Here is a 20,591-nt window from a genome sequence, read left to right as displayed (position 1 = left end):
TGGTGATTCTGCCTATCCGGTTTCACTGCGCAGTCTACATCTACGGCGCATGCCTGAAAGGGTTGCTCCCAGCGTCCTTGTTTTCTGACCGCTGGTCAAGGGGAACGAAGACTCTGGGAACGAGATTGTGTTAGGCCACGCCACAATTTGAGAAAAATTTAATTTTCTTGTGGCATGCATACCTGAAATTTTGAAAATATCGCTTTCATGCTTCATGAATAAATTTCGTAGCTACACTGAAAAAGTAAGTCAAAAAGTCTTGGACTTATAGGTCGTGGTAAATATTGATTCCGGTGTTATCCAATACTGCATAAAAAATTTCATCCTTTGCCGTAATCAAACAATGAAGCTCAGTGGCGTGGTGGGCTTGAACGACAACTGTTACCTTCAGGTCATAAAGCTTAGTTCACACTAGCCACATAACGATATAAACATAACGACATCAATAAGAACGAAGGTTATCGTAACAACTTTTTTTTTTTTTTTTTTTTCATTCTCAGTTCGTGAGCGGGCGGAATTCAACAAATCCTGGAATCTGATTGGTTCCGGGAGCGGGCGAAATTTTTCCATCTGCCGGGCGGAATGGTCGAGTTGATCTACTTTCGTGAACGAAGTAGCAGTAATTAATCGTCAATCTTTTTCCTTTTTTACACTTTCATTGACGATTAATCAACGCAAGTTTATCTCTTTTCACTTTTAAATGGCAAGGAAAGTCATTGCAAGTAAATTTAGCTGAGTGTTTTGAAATTGTCAGAGCTTGTTTGGTCTGTGTGGTTGCTTGTAGCTTGGCGCTGTAATGACGTGTAATCCTCTGTTTGTTTACGGTAAAATTTTAAGTATAAAATGAGTCAATTTCAGTAGAGTTTATCTCTCTGATCGTTGCTGTATTTAAGAGAATTTCTGTGGAAGACGCTTAACGAATTTCCTTGCTTTCTGATGTTCAATTTGCGGTAGAAAAGTCTGTTTTCAAGTGATTCGCAACGACTGAGAGAAATTGTTTTTGTAGTACAACTTTAATTTTTGCACAAAATTTCACACTGGAAAAACTATTTTGGAGAACTTAACAGGTGAACTAAATGCAACTAACATAAAGTAGTTAGAAATAAATCTGTTCTTTAATATATCTTTAATGTGTTCGTCCGCTTATTGACAATGAAAATTCTTGAAATTAGCTAATGAGCGCGCGAGAATTTCTGCAGTTATCGTAAAAAATGACATAACGACACATAATCGCTTCTGTCGGTAATGTGTACATCGATGTAAAGACATAAGGAAATAAATATATATTGTTGTTTTTTTTCGTTGTGTCGTTATGTTCATCCTGTTATGTTGTTAGTCATTTATTTATGCCAGGCGTTCACTCTACAAACATATTAAATGGCAGAACGTCGACCTTCGATTTTTGTTTTCATCGGATATGAAAAAGATTTTCAGGATAGATAGAGTAAGGCGAGTAAAGGCATCTTTTACATAGCGCTCATGACCTTACGACCAAAGAAGAGCCTGCCTTTCTCTTCAATAATTATGGCACTTTGCCACGCTATGACCATTTATCCCTTAGCTGTATCCCGCCCCCCTTCCTCCCCACCCCCATCCCCCGTTCTCATGGAGTGCTTGACGACCGTGACTGACAAATACGAATTCCTAGCTACATCAGCTTATATCAACAACTGACAAGGTCGTGCCACGTTGAATCGCAAACAAAGCATCTAAAACCAGGCAAAGAATTGATTTTGTTGTTGTTTTGCATGAATCAAGGGCCGAACATTATAGCTAAATTACGTCCGACCAAGGTGTCTCAAATCTTATAACAGATCGCATACCTACGAGAAACCATGGGTCGAGGTACGAACGGACGCTTTCGCTCATGCTGCGGAGCCGTTTTACGCCGTCTTCGCAAAGATTTACTCCTTGTTCTCCTCATTGTGGGTGTAATCATTGGGTTTGCCGTCGGAGCAGCAGTCAACGAGTCGGTCAACGCTATCAAAGACCCGGAGAAGAAAGCAACTGCCATTATGTTGATCGGGTTTCCAGGCGAGCTCTTCATGAACATGCTCAAGCTTTTGATTCTGCCGCTCATCGTCGCAAGCATGATTACAGCGCTTGCCACGCTTGATTCCAAAGCGACGGGCAGAATCGGCCGTCGAACTGTTATTTACTACCTTGGAACGATGTTGATGGCTGTTTTACTTGGAATTGTCTTGGTTGTAGCTATTCGCCCAGGCGAACGCAGCAGACCTGAAGACTCGGAAGAACCACCTCCGACGAGACCTTATCGAGGTCTGGATTCTCTTCTCGATCTTCTCAGGTGAGTGTAAATTTTATACCTTCCGGCCGTTTCTGTATATCCAACACCATAATGAAACAGTAATAGAATGTGATTACTATTACATAGCCAAGAAAGTTATGCAATGTCCTCAAGGGTATTGTTAAATCTCCATACAATTTTTACAAATCATTTTTCTCCGGATGTTAAATGGCTGATTATATTTTCCAGAAGCCCTTCCACTGACTCCACAGCAGTATTTGTTTAGGTGAAAAGTTGAAAGCGCAATAGTGATATGTCGTTGCTATCCTCCTCCCGCTTAATGGCGCCTTGTGATACAATACCCCATTACTTTTGGACTCTTTTAAGAAATAACAGGCTAACGACAAACCGCTTTGCGCGCTTTTGTTTTTACACGTGAAGGGCTCTTTATATTTCGTTGTTAACGTGACTAGCGAAATAGAATCTTATGCAGGCTTCTTTTGCTCAAAACTCCGGCAAGTCTCAAGCTATGCCCTGAATTAAAACAATTTCATACCGAGATAAACGTTGAATCATATCGGATACTGGCATCTTTATGAGCCCAAAGGGTGGACATAAGGCTTTTCAAAAATATCACATTTCACATTTCAAAAATATCGTCTACCTTGCTCACGGTTTCAAACGGTGAATATTTGGGATATTTCTATTAAATGCGATCAGGCGGGTGTTTGTATCACATTTCTTGCATGACAATAGTTTGCTGTAAGTAATCGCAGTAATGTACCAGCTGGCAATGGATGACACATTTATGAACACCAACAATTTTTAATTTACCAGAAGCTACCCAATTCATTATGTGTAAGTGCCTTTCTCGTAAGCCTTTGCAAACAACCTGCGTGATTTATTCGCTTTCAACCAACTGGCAATTCAGTAATAAGACCAAAATGAGCCAAAATACAACAGTGCCAATTTCAATTTGAACCTTTACAACTGATCACAATAGAATATGCGATTTGTGATTGCGCGCTTTCCGTCTGCAAACTAATCTATTGTTAGAACACTCTCAGGAGAACAACATTGGGACCAGGACTGATTGATTGGTATTCAATTAGTCCGGGACTGGGGTGCAATCAAGCCAAGTACCTGTGATGTAAACAAAAGAACTTAAATCAACAGACAAACAAAAATTGTTGACACTGAGATCAAAAGTTGTGAGTTTTGTTACCACGCACCAAACGTGGGCAGATGTTTGCGAGCATAAACAAAACTTTTACAACGGGATGAAGCGGTCAGTTTTGTTACGTATACTGCACCAAATAAAAATGGCGGATGTCTGCGAGATAACATCTTGAACCGTGCACGAGATGAGATACTTGTGTCCATGGATAGAGCCGTATGTTGCTTCGTGAATTAACCTCTTTTTAAAAGTACTTAAGCCATAAAACCACAAAAGCGTTTTCAGGATTGGGGAAATATTTCAACGGAAAAAAAGCGATCTGATTGGTCGAATTGATTGGTTTGTGTTGCAAGATGACGGCCATATCAATCATTGTGACTAATGTTTGTCATCCTAGTTATTTTAACCCATGGGAGAGATATCATACCAACAAATTAAATAAACTTTTCGATGAACTTAAACATAATATTCAGGCAAAAACTATGCAAGTGTACATAAAACGTTATTCAGCAGACTCGAAAGGAGCAAATGTTACCCTTCATGACAAGAAAGCAAACATTTTGTAAAAAAAAAAACAGCAATGTCTGACGAAAGTGCGGTCGAGTTGGGAAACAGCTTATCATCGAATTTGCAACTAACAGCTTTGTAAAGAATTCCAAAACTTTTACTGTCTGACGTTTTTTAACCCGTGAATCATTACGTAAGCAGGTTTACGGATTGAAGTGGGCCGGGGATCAGATTATGCAAATTAGGGTCGGTCGATCATATCATCTTTTAACTTCCCACGACAATTCTGCTGTTTTGCGGGCGCATACATCGTTTGACATCTCTAGGATAACGTGTGTCAATTCGTAACAGCGAATGTTACGCTAAAAATAAGTCAGCAAATAACTCAAATTAAAATGGTTGTTTAAACTTCTGATTAATTTGTTGATCAGGGAAAGGGATAGTGGCAGCTTATAACTTTCAGTTTAAATAATTCAGATTAATTGTTTGTTAAAATTTCCGGTCCATTTGTTTATAGCCGGGTAAAGTGTTGATCTTAATCGTTCGGGCGTACGTCACGCAACGGTGGTGTAGATGCTGCGAAGGGTTTAATTCAAGTCACGACTTATGTATTACTGCGTCGGTAAACAGTTTTTAAATGACCTTTCTGCTATGGGTATGAAATCCGAAGAAAAGATCTTTGTGAAAGTTTACTGTCAGAATCATTACTTTCAGTTAAATAACTTTTAGTTATTGCAAATTTTCGTCTTTAAATCATAAGCGTTTTTTTACGAAAAAAATAATTCCATATAACGCAAAGGTTAGCTTATGTCAATCTTCATTCATTGGGAGACTCACGGGTTTGCTTATAAAGCACTTTGATCAGAATCCAAGCTGGCGTGGGCACAGTCTGCTGTCTGTGGAGACGCTATTTAAAGTTAAAACTGCCCTCTAGTCTTTCTATTTGAACTTTGATCTTCCCCGTGATTTTGTTACAGGAGCTGTTTTCCCGTAAACATTGTGGAAGCGTCTTTCATACAGGTGAGCTATTAGTGTACTCTTGACTTGAGGTCAAATGTTCCAAGTTAAACTTTCTCTTGCCGGTTCTAATTCCGAAAACTACCTTCCCCTCCCCGACAAAGAACCCAAATCCCACAGGGAGGAGTTATGTATTAACAGTGGCTCGCGACTTGCTTTTCCGGTCATGGATTTAGTAGTATTTTTTTTTAGCTATGTCACAAAACAAAAAAAATACCAAAACAAATATTTAGATGTTATAATGATAACAGATATAGTTTATTTACATATATATTATACAAATATTTTCGTTTCAAGTTACTATAAATCATATGTTGTTTCGACAGTAAACACCTGAGATTAAATTCTTGAACCATTTCGCGCTATCAGCTATTAGCTCTCAGCTAATTCAATAAAACCCCTATGAAAGTAAATTATTTCCACGTAACATTCAAACTATTTCTCAACGTTTTTGAGCTAGTAAAAAAAATGCGATGTCTTGACTGACACTTGAAATGTCGGCCAATTCTCAGCTATTAGTTAACCCCATCCAGACCTTCGTTACTCCAATTGTATTCCCAGCGAACGGTTTTAGCTTCCATTATCCTCTACACATAGCTAGATGACGGTAATTTTCATTTCCCTTTGACGATAAGCTTAGTTAACACAAGAAAAACAGATGATTTTCTATGACGTCACACTTTCGTAGTGAGTACGTCAATTCAATAACCAACCATGAAGTAAGTTCCCAAATTTTCTTTAATTCACAGAAAAGAACGCGATACAAGACGGTCGATCCAGTTTTTCGCGAATACAACAAGACAGTGAAAGGGGAGAACGGGACAGTCAATTTTACAATGGCTAAAGAGGAACTTGTTCCGGGATCTGATACTGTTCCCGCGGGACTAGAAATAGCTGCCCGAAATATGAACGTTCTGGGATTGGTTGTGTTTTCCATTGTGTTTGGTATCGTGTTGGGACGAGTTGGAGAGCGTGGGTTACCCGTGAAGGCTTTTTTCGAGTCACTCAATGAAATAATTATGGAGATGGTGTCACTGGTCATGTGGTAAGGACTTCAGCATACTTGTAATCTTGCAATATAATGTACGACAATTTAAAGGAACTTTTTATATAACTTAGTTACTATGCGCGCTGTGCACGATTGGTCAATTAAGCAACCCGTGCGGCCATTTAAAATTAAAGCTGTTTTTGTTTCCAAAATGTTTTTGTGATTTATCGCTAAGTGTTCCAACGTTTGAAATCCGTGTCAATCTTCTCCATCCTTACGTCCCTTAACGATCTCTGCTTCATTTTAGTTTATTATTAGTTAAAATATATTTGGTATTTTCTATCTCAGTAAACTATTATTTTCGGGTTTCGTTCAATTTAAAGATAATTTTGTGCGTGGCCAGACAACTTAAAATATCTTGACTGATCGCCTTTAAATGTCGTGACAAGAAGAAGTTTAAAGTTTTCGTTTTCTTTAAATTGTGTATTAAAACTTGCTTAAAAGGTCTCGCAACAAGGACTGATGATGAAAACTTGCCAACGACATAACAACGATTTCGAATGGACTTGTTTTGCTCCCGACGTGCGTCAGTCATTTTAAACCGTTCCGTGTGAATAGAAATTGTTCCCCGAACTGTCAGACACGCGGTATAGATCCAATAATTATAATTATGTTGCAATTTAAATAATGAGTAACGTCTTACGACCATTGTGGTAACAATATCTTATCACTTAATTAGACCCTCCGCTTTGAGCAGTTTGTCCATAATCCACTAACAACCTTCCGAGTCTCAAAGTCATTGTTTTTTCCTTTTCTTTTTTTTTTTTTTAACTTATATTTGTCTTCACCAGGTTCTCGCCCATCGGAATTTGTAGTCTAATAGCAGCCAAACTAGCTGGCATGGGAGATATTGGACAAGCTTTTGAGATGTTGGGCTACGTCATGGGTACCGCGGTCGCCGGTCTTTTCATACACGGCGTGATCGTCCTGCCACTTGTCTATTTTATATTTACGAGGAAAAACCCGATTATATACATCAAAAACCTCTCTGATGCCATCGCAACAGCGTATGGCACGGACTCCAGGTTAGTTACACAATCTTCTTTTATGTACTAATGATTGGAATCTAAATAGTACGCGTGTTTTGGTGGTGGTTGTAAGTTGTTTTTCTTGCTGCTGCTATTGTCACGTTTCTAGCTAGCAGTTGGTTGTTCAATGCAGCCTATTGTGGTCACTTCTCTTGGGTTTCTATTAACAACAATTTAAAACTTCTGGTCTTTAAAATCAAAAATGTTTAGAGTTAAACTAATATATCAAAAAGGGAATACTTAGCAGTGGTCCCAGCCACGCAATCTATAACTCCATAACGGGCACTCCCCTCGGAAAGGAACAATGAAAATATCCAAAAGATGTCCTTCGTAGGAAGTTTCAGCCGGTGCATAAGTAGTACATTAGGACAGCGCACCGCTTATAATCAATCATCTTACAAACGTTCTATGATTTGATCATTGTTCAGCGCAGCTACTTTGCCGACGACCATAAAATGTTTGGAGCAGTACAACCATGTGGACAAGCGTATCAGCCGTTTTGTTCTTCCGCTGGGTGCCACCGTCAACATGGATGGAACGGCTCTGTACGAAGGCGTGTGTGCCCTTTGGATCGCGCAGCTGCATGGTATCAGTCTTGGACCTGGGAGGGTTATAACTGTTGTGTAAGTGTGGCGTAACGTACAGACAAAGCATTTACAGTATTTTCCTGAGAATGTTTTGGTCATTTAGTAGAAGAGGCGCTAAAACAGAACAAATCAAAACTGAACAAAAGAAAAGAACAACGAATAACAAGGTGTAATAGTGATGACGATGACGACGAAAGCGGCGTTGGCACTGATGATGATGACGACAGCGACGGTGACGACGACAATCATGACAATGACAACGAGGAAAGAAAATAACGTTCATAAAGTAATTTACACTGTAAAATCTTTGCCAATTGTCTGCTTTCCTCACTTATTTGTTATTTAGCACCTGTTTAGCCACTTAAGCGAGTTGGCATACTCATTGGCCCTCTTTCTTTTGCAATTTTCACACCCAAACACACACAGACAGGTCTACAAAAAGACCACGTTACTTACTCACAGGGTCTCAGTGGGGGTCCCTTAGATGGTTGACGGTTAACAACAAGCCGATTTGACGGTTGACGGTTAATTTTTCGGAATGACGTTTTTAACACGAAATAAAAGCGCAAAAAACTTTCACGTGACCTTCAGCTGCTGAAGCAAGTGACAAGTAAAGTGGTAAACCAAGTAGAAATGATAATATAACGCTTAATTTTTAAGAGAGGCTTTATTTCAATTAACGAGTCAATTACGTTGTGTTGCAATGATCATGTTGGCAGTTAGTATTGGCTCTGTGACATTATCATTGTTTTCTTTGTCAGGGTGACCGCAATGGCTGCGGCTGTAGGAGCGGCCGCAATTCCATCTGCAGGCCTGGTTACCATGTTACTCGTGCTGCAAGCTGTCAATCTTCCGCTTGGCGATGTGGCTTTACTCTGGGCCGTTGACTGGTTCATGTAAGGACTTCTGCATTAGAGAGGTTTTTACTTGAGTGTCTAATAGTAATTTGTTGTGCTTCAACTACGCTACATAATTGGCTCATAAAATGCGCGCAAACTTTTCCATCCATTCAGAAGTAACCTCGTTCTCACTCTTTTTCCCGCGATATGCGTCAGCTACGCGCAGTTACTTCGAGGTTTGACTGGTTCACTGGATTGTCTGCATTCTTTGCGATTAGTCAAGTGATTACTTTGGATCTGGTTTTACGGCACTCAACTGAAATCTGCTCCAAGTTTTACAGTTTTTTAATCTTAAAATAATTACCCCGTTGGATCTTTAAAAAGAGAAAATCACAGCTATTTTGTTATGTGCGCGATCTCTCCCTCAACAATTAAAATATTGAAATCTTGAAAACGTAATAATTTCGAAAACTTGACGCATTAAGACGGACGCTTTTTCATCCTATAGGGATCGCTTCCGAACTGTGGTTAATGTTCTTGGAGATGCAATTGGAGCCGGAATAGTAGATCACTTGTCACGTGATGAGCTGATGGACGCTGACCAATCCAAGATGGAAGAAGGTGGACAGGGAGTTGACGGTGAAGTCATTGAATTAATCGAGGCTCCACAAGAACGATACACACGCAAGGATCCGGATTCCGGATCAGTTGGCGTCCAACCCCCCTAAGGCAGGTTATTGCCTTGCCACTTTACTGTTGGTTTAGTTATAAAGGGCCATTCTATATGCATGTGTTTACTGGCCTTTTGTTCCGAGACAAGAAATATCGATTCTTATTACTAGTTAATCCGTAAACGTTAGAGCTGTTTTTTATCAGTTAGACTTTTTTACATGAAATTTTCGCGACACATTTATTTCGAGATTTTGAGGTGCGCATATTTCGCGACACATAAATTCCTCGATTTTGCAAAAATTATGTATTTGAATCACTCTAACTTCGCGTTTTCGGAAAGCACAATTTATTTCCTTGGCAATGTTACTCAAACATGTCCTTGAATTTAGTAAACCGACTTTATCAAAGGTACAGTAACGTCAAAAGTAACAAAAAACGCAACGGCGGGACTATACGTTAACGATAACAATGTTAGTTAATTTTCGCGTCATGCGATAATGTTATGTTCGCGGCACTTACTGCTCTCGTCACTTTAATTTCGCGATTTTTTTTTTAAATCGCGCAAGTCGCGAAATTAACGTGTCGCGAAATTTTCATGCGATAAGGTACAAGGTCGAATGTTCTCCTAATAGTCGGCGAGTTGTCCAGTTGCTCCTTGTTTTCTAAGTAATGATTTAGCGGAAACATTCCCGGTTAAGAGCACAAAAGTTATATTAATTTCATGTGATTTTTCGCAGCTTGTGGGGAAGAAAACATTCTCTTCCTAAATATACCCTTCCATAATCAAGTTAAAGGGTATCCTCTTTTCCCAAAACAAGAAATATTTAGTGTATATATTTGTCATACAAGAGGTTTCATTTAGTCCTTTTTGCTTTCGGTACTCGTAGATACATGTATGCTTTTCCAAAAGTACCATAGTGTCTTGAATGTGGGTAAGCAAGGCTTTCTTTTTCAATAAACGCAAAGTACTTCTGATTCATCTGATGCATCTCCTCATGACGAATGTAAGATACGAATCTCAACTCCCATATTCAAGAAATTATTAGTACCTTTTAGGAAAGGCCTACTAGCAGCTGTTCTTAAAGAACGAATGTTGCGCTATAGCAACAATAAAGAAATGTAAGACAGAAATAATAACGTGACAATGATTGAAGACTACACCGAGCGCACTCAGTGTGCTACCTAACTCGTGGATCTTTTGTCAGCTATAAACAAATGAGGCTGGTAGTTGTTTTAGTTGTGATCCAATGTATTTTTTTAGATAGCTTTCTGCAAATCAGTCATAAATTAATTATGTCCTAGTTACACCCATGTTTATTTGCGTGTTAATGTAACAGCTTGTAACAGCTTTTACCTTCCTTAGAATTAAATTTTTGAGCTACAACATAATTTTTTATCACCTTAGTATGCTTACATATAGGTTATCGTTTCCAGTCCCCAAGGGAAGGAAGAAAAGTATACAGTGTCATCTGTATAAGGTCAGAGTGTATTAAAGCATTATATAAACGACTGTATTTAATATATCGATCCTAAACTAAGTTTCAGTTAATTTTCAGTTTCAGCGTACAATGCATTATTGTAGGCATTGAAGGTCGACACGTATCAGTTCTGTTGAAAATTGACTGCTGTTCTAACTAATATCGTAAGACCAAAGGAATAATCTGATCTGACCAATCAAAACAAACGGACAAGACACAATGAACCAATCAGAATACAAAACAACAAAGCAATCGGTATATTTTCTTTGGAAGGTATGCGAAAGGGTTACCTTGTCTGTACGAAATGGTATATAACAGGACAAGGGATTGGACCTCCCCGTATAGAATTTTGTTTAATACCCCTACCACCTCCCCGCTAATTCTCCCTGAATTGAGGTTACTACAGCTAGCAGCTAGTACACTACTGTAATTTCATTTCTTTTTTTCATTCTACACCGTAAATAGCACTGTCCAAATCGATAGACTTCCACAAGTGAAATACACGTGCCTAGATTTGGAGGAGGACTAAAATTAGCATCTTTAAAAAGTTAGGTAAGCATTGGTTGGGATTCCCGCAACTAAAACGCGAGTGTGGCGCATCTCTAAACGCACGAGAACTTACAAGAGAAAAGAAAGTTGATATCGGCGAGAATCTCTCACCCAAGCACTGTCCAAACTGATAGACTTCCACAGGTGAAACACGCGTGTGTAGATTTAGGGGAGGGCTAAAGTAGCATCTTTAAAAAGTTAGGTAATATTGGTTGGGATCCCTGCACCTAAAACGCCAGTGTGGCGCGACTCTAACCGCCCGAGAACTTACGAGACAAAAGAAAATAGATATGGGCGAGAATCTCCAACCCAAACACTGTCCAAGTCGATAGACTTCCACAAGTGAAATACACCTGTGTAGATTTAAGAAAGGGCCAACTCTAGCATCTTCGAAAAGTCCAGTAAGCATAGTTTGAGATGCCGACACCAAAACCGCGAGTGTGGCGCATCTCTAAACGCGCAAGAACTTGCGAGACAAAAGAAACTTGTTATGGGCGAAAATCTCTCACCCAAGCACTGTCCAAATCGAAAGACTTCCACAAATGAAATACACGTAAGTAGATTTGGTGGAGGGTTAAAACTAGCACCTTTAAAAAGTTAGGTAAGCATTGGTTGGCATCCCTGCACCTAAAACGCGAGTGTGGCGCATCTCTAAACGCGCGAGAACTTACGAGAAAAAAGAAAGTTGATATGGGCAACAATGCCCAACCCAAACACTGTGCAAATCGACAGTTTTCCACAAGTGAAATACACGTGTGTAGAGTTGGGGTGAGGGCTAAAAGTAGGATCTTTAAAAAGTTGGGTAAGCATTGGTTGGGATCCCCGCACCTAAACCGCGAGTGTGGCGTATCTCTAAACGCGCAAGAACTTACGAGAGAACAGAAAGTTGATATGGGTAAGAATGCCCAACCCAAACACTTTGCAAATCGATAGTTTTGCACAAGCGAAATACACGTGTGTAGATTTGGGAGAAGGCTAAAAGTAGCATCTTCAAAAAGGTAGGTAAGGATTGGTTGGGATCCCCGCACCTAAACCGCGAGTGTGGCGCATCTCTAAACGCGCGAACACGTACGAGAGAAACGAAAATTAATATGGGCAAGAATTCCCAACCCAAACAGTGTCCAAATCGATAGTTTTCCACAAGTGAAATACACGTGTGCAGATTTGGGGGAGGGCTAAAATTAGCGTCTTTGAAAAGTTTTCTAAGCATTGGTTGGGATCCCTGCACCTAAAACGCCAGTGTGGCGCATCTTTAAATGCGCGAGAACTTACGAGAGAACAGAAAGTTTATATGGGCGGGAATCTCCAACCCAGACACTGTGCAAATCGATAGTTTTCCACCATTGAAATACACGTTTGTAGATTTGGGGGAGGACTAAAACTAGCATCTTTAAGAGCAGCTTCGCCTAAATATCAACTAGACTTGGAAATAGCGAAAAAATCGAATTTCTTCAAACTCGCCCAGAATGAAGCCCTACGGGCACTAGTTACAAAAATATCGTTTTAAGTTCGATAAATCAAAAATTATTTTTTTCCGCAATTTTTTCGATTCGATGCTCCAAATCGGCCAAAATCCATCGAAAATGAGCGGCATACTCAGAGGCTCGTAAGCTCTAAAGCAAAAATCTTCATTACAAACTGATTGCGCGTCGTATTTGTACTTCCTTTTCTGTCTATTTAGAGCTTAATAGATTGTGATTTGATTAGAACTTAAATATTTGACGAATTTGTTAAGTTAACGACCCAAGACAGCTTTACAAGACGTCTACATTTAGCCTATTTTCAAATGCTAAAAAGGCGTTCTGGTACACGGCTTTTCCCAAAACGACTAGTTTGGTCTGAAAGAGCATTGTTTCTTCTTCAAATTAGTGAAATAAAATTTTTGGGTAAATAAAATCGCGAGCGCTGAGATAGCGAACTAAATGCAGCACTTCTTCCTGAAAACGTGACCTTTGACCCGAGCGTAACGAAACCAGTTACTGCAAGAAAACCCGGAAGAAAAGCAAACGCTTCGTTATTTTGAAACAATTTCTAGTGATATCTCTCCGAAACCATGATTGCAAGAAACTATTTCCAGATATGAAATGTTACAGGGTCGAAGAGGGAGCTAAAGGGCGCATTTTGACACAATAACTTTGTTTGCTGAGAATTTAAGTCAATGACCGCTAACGAATTCCAGTTGTCACGTTCCACAACCGATGGAACTGGATTATTGCAATGAACGGATACGACACACGAATCTAATCTAGAAATCCGCCATGCTGCTTTAATAATCAACTTCCCAACTTACATTGCGCGCTTTAGTATATTATGTATGATGCACCGAAATGTACCTTACAAACACTACATCCCTTCCTTTTTCGGTATAACCACTATGATCTTAAGGAAATGTCAACACAATCGAAAGTCAACTAAAAACCTAGTACGACTTAAACTCACAAAACGGCTGGCCATAAAAATTATTAATTCTCCTCTTTTGAACCGTAACAGTCAATAATGACATCAAGTCATAACAGAGTCTCTAACAATAGCATTCAAGTCAAAAGAGAGTCCTTAAAAATGACACTCAGGTCATAACAAAGTCTTTAAATCTTTCCGGCAGTTTCCTGGCCCTTGTTGGTCTCGTCATAACCGGGCTGCTCAGTTTTTCTTGTTCTGCTTCCGGTTCTACAGGATCAGCAACATCAAGCAATGGGGCTGTTTCCTCCGGATTCTGTGATGCTTCCTCGTACTTCTTTACATGAGTTGTGTTTCGCATAAGTTGAACGCCTTCTGGTGATTCAACGACAACACTGTTCCCAGTTTTGGTAACAACATCATAAGGCTCAGGAACAAATGGTGTTGACAACTTGTTTTTGCGCTCTTGTTTCACTAAGACTTTGTCACCTGGAGCTAGGTCTGACTCCTGGGAATTCCTCTTCTTGTCTACATAGTGTTTAGCTTCGGCTTTCATTTCGCCATCTCGGTCTCGTATCTCATTCTCTGTACTCTCCTCTCTCAATTCAGGTCGTTTAGTACGCATCTTCCTGCCAAACAAGAGTTCTGCTGGACTCACACCTGTGGTAGTATGAGGGGTTGACCTATATGCTACCAGGTACTTGCGAACTTCCTTCTTCCATTCTTTTCCCTCAGCTTGAGCTATTTTCACTCTCTTGAGGAGGGACTTGTTTTGTCTTTCCACCTCGCCGTTCGCTTGTGGCCACAATGGTGTGGTCTTCCTGTGTTCTATGCCGTTATCCTCCAAATACCGCTCAAACACTTCTGATCTGAACTGTGGACCATTGTCGCTTCGAAGTGATTGAGGTAGTCCATGTGTGGTGAAGATTTTCTCCAAACACTCTATGACTTTCTCTGATGTTGTCGAACGCATGACTTCCACTTCATAGTACCTGCTGAAGTAATCAACGATGACTAAGACAGATTCTCCTGATGGTAATGCGCCTAATAGGTCTATGGCCAAATCTTGCCATGGGCTACTTGGTAATGGGGTTGACTTGATTGGCTCTGGGTTTGCTGGACTGCTTACAAGCTGACAGCCATGACAGGTTCTGCAAAACTTCTCGGCTTCCTTGTCAATCCCAGGCCACCATACCTTTGATCGCAATCTCTGCTTCATACTGACAATTCCTGGATGTCCTTCATGGGCAAGGCTCAGTACTCGAGGTCTCAACTTGCTCGGAATGACAATCCTGGTACCTCGAAGAATTAACTTGCCAATAACACACAGTTCGCCACATACTGGTATGTACTGCTTGTGCTGATCACCTTTCCAGTTTCCATCTTTAATGTGCTGACGCAATTCCACGAACTCTCTGTCCTTTGATGAGGCTTCTTCAACTTCACGTGTTGTCATCGCTCGAGGAGTGGCAGTTACTGCGACAAACCTGACAAATTCATCTGACCCCTTGTGCGCTGATGAAGATTCTGCTTGCTCGTTCGCATGCAGTAAGCGTGACAACGGATCGGCAATATTCTGCTCTCCAGGTAGGTATTTGACTTGGAACTTGTATAGCTGTAATCGCAAGATCCATCTTTCGATTCGTGGACACGGCTTCGATCTGCTTGAGTAGATTGTTTCCAACGGTTTGTGATCAGTGTACAGTTCAAATTCAATGCCGTAAAGGTACACATGGAATCGTTCACATGCCCATACAACAGCCAAGGCTTCTTTTTCCGTTTGCGAATAACGCTTTTCCACATCGCTTAGACTCTTGCTTGCGTAACTAATGACTGTTTTCCTGCCTTGCTGCTCCTGGATGAGGATCGCACCGAGGCCTACCGGGCTTGCGTCTGCTATGATTAGTGTCTTGGCATTTTTATCAAAGTAACCAAGAGTTTCTGCACTTGATAGCCTCCTCTTAAGCTCACTGAATGCGTTCTTCTGCTCTTCTCCAAACTCGAAACGGACACCCTTTTTGGTTAATCTGCGCAATGGCTCTGCGACCGTAGCAAAGTCCGGGATGAAACGAGCATTGTAGTTTGCCAGTCCCAGAAAGCTTCTGACTTCTGATACACTCTGCGGTTCTCTTGCATCAACGATTGCTTTTACCTTGTCTTCCGCAGGGCCAATACCATTGTCACTTAACACCAGTCCCATGAACACCATCTGGGTCATGTGGAACCTGCACTTCTCTGCATTCAGCGTGAGATTCTTCTCTTTCAGCCTCTCCAAAACTCGCTGCAATCTTCTGTCATGTTCTTCAGTGTTCTTCCCATGAATAATGATATCATCTGAGATGTTGGCAACACCTTCACAGCCTTGTAATGATTGCTGAATGACATGCTGGTACACTTCTGGAGCTGAGCTTATCCCAAACATAAGGCGCTTGTACTGGTATAGACCACAGTGTGTAGTGAACGTTGTGATACTTCTGGAATCTGGATGGAGTTCCAATTGGTGATAACCCCATTTTAAATCCAGTTTACTGAACACCGTGCTTTGGTTGAGGTTTTGGAGCACTTCGTCCACCGTGGGTGTGGGATAACGTTCTCTGACAATGGCTTCATTAGCCTTTCGCATGTCTACACAAAGGCGTATTTCGTCATTCTGCTTTGGGACTACTACAACTGGACTAACCCACGGGGTCGGGCCCTCTACCGGTTCAATTATGTCCATGACTACCAGTTCTTCAATCTTTTCTTTAACCTTGTCTCGAAGACTAAATGGGGTGCGCCTGACTGGTTGCGCCACAGGGGGTACGTTCGGATTCACATGCAACTTAACTTGGTAATTCTTTAACTTTCCCACACCTTCAAAGATTTCTTTGTAATCGGACATAATCGTCTCATTAGATGTCACAGTGCAGATCCGGGTTCCTAATTTCAACACGCCTAGCTGTATGGCAGTTTCTCTTCCAAGCAGTGCTGCCCCTTCACCATTAATAACAACAAATTCGGCTTTGGTTTCTTTCCCCTCTACTCTTGCCAGTGCTGAGAATGTTCCTAGAATGTTCAGCGGCTGTTTACTGCCATACGCATAAAGCTTCTTATCACTCTTTCTCGACACACACTTAATCTTGTCTTGCTTTAACTTTGACCACAGATTTTTGTCAATCACATTGGTGCTCGCACCCGAATCAATCAGCATTGCAACTACAACTCCGCCCACAGTCACATCTATTTTCTCAGGAGATGTAGCGGAATTCACAGTAAATGCATACTCATCTGCATCTCTTTCACTTCCCACATACCTTACTGACTTCTTCTTTTTCTTTCCTTTTGTCTTCTCTTCCCGTCTAGGTTTGGGAGGTTTGGCTGTTTTCGTTCTACACTGCGAACCAAAATGGTCAGCTCCTCCACACTTATAGCAAGTTTTTCCTTTCGCAGGGCATTCAGAGTCTCGTCCAAAATGTCCTACTTTTCCACATCTGTAGCATGCTCGCTTTACAGACTCCTTGTCTTTGTCTTCCTGCTTGTCGCGGACCAAATTCACATCCTTTCTGCCTTCCATATTCTCCAGCTGTGATTGAACTCGCTCGTGATTTGCTGCCGTCGAAAGTAGCAGCTCTAAGGTTAATTTCTCACCTTTTTCCAGTAGTTTCTTCCTTAATTCATGTGATTTACATCTTTGCACGACTTGATCACGAATCTGGTTTTCGGCTTGTTCGCCGTAGTCACAGTCCTTGACCACTTGCCTCAATCGCGTCACGAACTGAGCCACAGTTTCGCCGTCCTGTTGTTCCATGCTGCGGAACAGGTGATTTTGGTATGTCGAATTTACCTTTGGAATGAAATAATCGTTCAAAGCCTTCACCGCTTTTTCGTAATCTTTCGCCTCGCCTGTGTCAGTCAACGTTTCGAAAATTTCTTGAACAGCTTCGCCAGCAGAATGAAGGAGTAAAGCTCTCCTCTGGATTTTATTATCCGCTTTATCCGCTTCGATGAGCAAGCCTTTGCTGTCGGCATACATCGAGAAACTTTTCAACCAACGCTGCCATCGCCTTCCCACGCCTGAAGGTTCACCATGTGGGTCGAAGGGTTTTACACTCGTCAAATCGTCTATCTTTATTGACGCCATGGTCTGGGCAGTTGCAACTTCAATCCTCGTCGCCAGATGTCACGTTCCACAACCGATGGAACTGGATTATTGCAATGAACGGATACGACACACGAATCTAATCTAGAAATCCGCCATGCTGCTTTAATAATCAACTTCCCAACTTACATTGCGCGCTTAAGTATATTATGTATGATGCACCGAAATGTACCTTACAAACACTACACCAGTGAAATTTGCAAACTTGAAGTATGTTAGCCGATACTTACCTGAATATTTATATTTATAGAAGAGTCGCCTTCTAGGATTAACCTTCAAAAGAAGCTGGACCCAGATTTGAAAACCTCTAAAAGAAGAAATGTTTAATATTCCGTGACCTGCCCGATGCTATAAAATCTTGAAGCCTCCTTCTTTGACCCTGTATCACTTCATATCTGGAAATAGTTTCTTGCAATCATGGTTTCGGAGAGATATCACTAGAAATTGTTTCAAAATAACGAAGCGTTTGCTTTTCTTCCGGGTTTTCTTGCAGTAACTGGTTTCGTTACGCTCGGGTCAAAGGTCACGTTTTCAGGAAGAAGTGCTGCATTTAGTTCGCTATCTCAGCGCTCGCGATTTTATTTACCCAAAAATTTTATTTCACCAATTGGAAGAAGAAACAATGCTCTTTCAGACCAAACTAGTCGTTTTGGGAAAAGCCGTGTACCAGAACGCCTCTTTAGCATTTGAAAATAGGCTAAATGTAGACGTCTTGTAAAGCTGTCTTGGGTCGTTAATTTAGAAAATTCGTCAAATATTTAAGTTCTAATCAAATCACAATCTATTAAGCTCTAAATAGACAAAAAAGGAAGTACAAATACGACGTACAATCAGCTTGTAATGAAGATTTTTACTTTTGAGTTTAGGAGCCTCTGAATATGCCGCTCATTTTCGATGGATTTTGGCCGATTTGGAGCATCGAATCGAAAAAAATTGCCGAAAAAAATAATTTTTGATTTATCGAACTTAAAACGATATTTTTGTAACTAGTGCCCGTAGGGCTTCATTCTGGGCGAGTTTGAAGAAATTCGATTTTTTCGCTATTTCCAAGTCTAGTTGATATTTAGGCGAAGCTGCTCTTAAAAAGTTAGGTAAGCATTGGTGTGGATCCCCGCACCTAAAACGCGAGTGTGGCGCATCTCTAAACGCGCGAAAACACGCGAAAGAAAAGAAAGTTGATATCGACGAGAATCTCTCACCTAAGCACTGTCGAAATGAAAAGACTTCCACAAGTGAAATACACGTGTGTAGATTTGGGGGAGGGCTAAAAGTAGCATCTTTAAAAAGTTAGGTAAGCATTGGTTGGGATCCCCGAACCTAAAACGCGAGTGTGGCAAATCTCTAAACGCGCGAGAACTTACGAGAAAAAAAAGAAAGGTGATATGGGCGAGAATCTCTTACCCCATGAACGCAAGGTGACTTTTATTGTAAGTATCTCTTCGTGGTGGTTTTTTTTTTTTAATTAATTCTATGAGAACAGGGCTGTACTCCTCTAAGGGTGTGGATGTAGTTCGTAAAAACACTTAGTTCTTATAAATCGTTTAGAAATTCTTCAATCTTCTTCCAATTTATGTTGCTGGCACATGGGTGGGCAATTTATATGTAGAACGTGATGTAAGATACCTTAAACTATTTTTACTGTTCATGATGCACTGCTACGTTAGTCTTCTTTATAAATATTTAACTGCCCCGGTCAAGTTTTTAATTTCAATATGATTAAACGTTCTTTTTATGCGTTCCTGTTAAAAATGATGCAAAGTTGTCTATTTTAGTAATTTCAATTTGAGGAAAAGGTCCTGTTAGTACCTTCTTGTTACTTGATGAAATTTTGCTGGGTTTGTTTTACAAGGGCGCTTCATGACGCCTCCTGGAATAAACTATACCTTCCCTAGTTGAATCGTCATCAGTTTATCGTACGTTATTCAGGTTATTGATTGGAAAAATAATTATACTTTTGAACCTTAGTTCCTCTATTTTCAGGGGATAGGGGGTGAGCTCACTTCTTTCGGAGGTCGTTACTTACGGACTTTTACGATTCGTTGCATGTACGAGCCATTAGCCACGCGATTGGCCAAGCCATTGGTAGCCGTGCATGGTCACCTAAAGCACTGACAATCTATCTTACCTCCATGTACTAAGTTTCTCCTCGCGCTTTTTTTTTTTTTTTTTCCCTCGGCTGTGTGATTGTGCGATATTTTCTACACAATAACTTCAATTGCTGAGCATAATAATACCACACGCGGCTCCCACTGCCAACAACATACTCAGACAAGTATTCCAGATCATCTGGGTTGTGTTAGATTGATTAATTTAATCAAACGCACCTTTACGCCCGGCCAAGCGTCTCGATGCAAGCTCAGAGTTTATTGTGATGGCTTTCATTGGGTAAACAAGACATTTACGTCTGCTCGCCGCGCTCAACATCCATTTGTAGGCACTTTGGTATCTTTAAGTTCAGTTCGTAGATCTGAACTTGGTTCAGGGGGGAGAAGCAGAGGAAGGTTCATGTTGTGTAATTTGTTCATCATTGCGGGATTACTTGATTTATCGGCATTCCCCGGTTTTGTCCGCTCACGTTTTTTTCCTGCCCAAGTCTTTCTTCACGTGTGTTTAGATGTGATCCGATATATAATGACCTTGTTTTGTTCCAGATTATTGGCGTCGGTGGGGTCCGCCATCATTTGAAAGCATCGGGAATGACTCGAACGCACTATTTACTTTTAAAGCACTGTTAATATCGTGACTTCATTTTAAAGCTTGCCTCATATTCCATCGGCCCTTTCTGGTTCATTTTTTATTTAATATCATCGACATGTCACTGAAACAGATTATGACGCATTCCCTGGCCGCAAGACGAAGAACCCTAGCGATAGTATGTAAGGAATGCTTGGAAAATTTCCTACCCT

General features: G+C 40.7%; 1 protein-coding gene across 1 annotated transcript; it reads left to right on the top strand.

The window, feature by feature from the left end:
* Window positions 1-1,646: 1,646 nt before the first annotated feature.
* LOC110043622 (excitatory amino acid transporter 1-like) lies at window positions 1,647-10,657 on the top strand. Its single transcript, XM_020749099.2, has 7 exons — window positions 1,647-2,308; window positions 4,910-4,952; window positions 5,699-5,994; window positions 6,789-7,022; window positions 7,454-7,648; window positions 8,374-8,508; window positions 8,960-10,657. The coding sequence occupies exons 1-7, from the start codon at window positions 1,836-1,838 to the stop codon at window positions 9,177-9,179; spliced, it is 1,596 nt and encodes a 531-aa protein (XP_020604758.2). The 5' UTR covers window positions 1,647-1,835; the 3' UTR covers window positions 9,180-10,657.
* The last annotated feature ends 9,934 nt before the right edge of the window (window positions 10,658-20,591 follow it).

This window comes from Orbicella faveolata, unplaced genomic scaffold, assembly GCF_042242905.1.
Source record: "Orbicella faveolata isolate gen_17 unplaced genomic scaffold, um_ofav_v1 contig_25, whole genome shotgun sequence".
NCBI lineage: Eukaryota > Metazoa > Cnidaria > Anthozoa > Scleractinia > Merulinidae > Orbicella > Orbicella faveolata.
Note: the sequence above shows the minus strand (reverse complement) of the source record. Positions and strands in the feature narration are given on the sequence as shown.

What these genes read in the sequence shown, in the direction of transcription:
- LOC110043622 (XM_020749099.2), top strand. Translation starts at nt 1,836, where the DNA reads ATGGGTCGAGGTACGAACGGACGCTTTCGCTCATGCTGCGGAGCCGTT. An exon ending in GCGTATGGCACGGACTCCAG is followed by an intron (nt 7,023 to 7,453) that starts GTTAGTTACACA and finishes ATCATTGTTCAG; the next exon opens with CGCAGCTACTTTGCCGACGA. An exon ending in GGGAGGGTTATAACTGTTGT is followed by an intron (nt 7,649 to 8,373) that starts GTAAGTGTGGCG and finishes TTTCTTTGTCAG; the next exon opens with GGTGACCGCAATGGCTGCGG.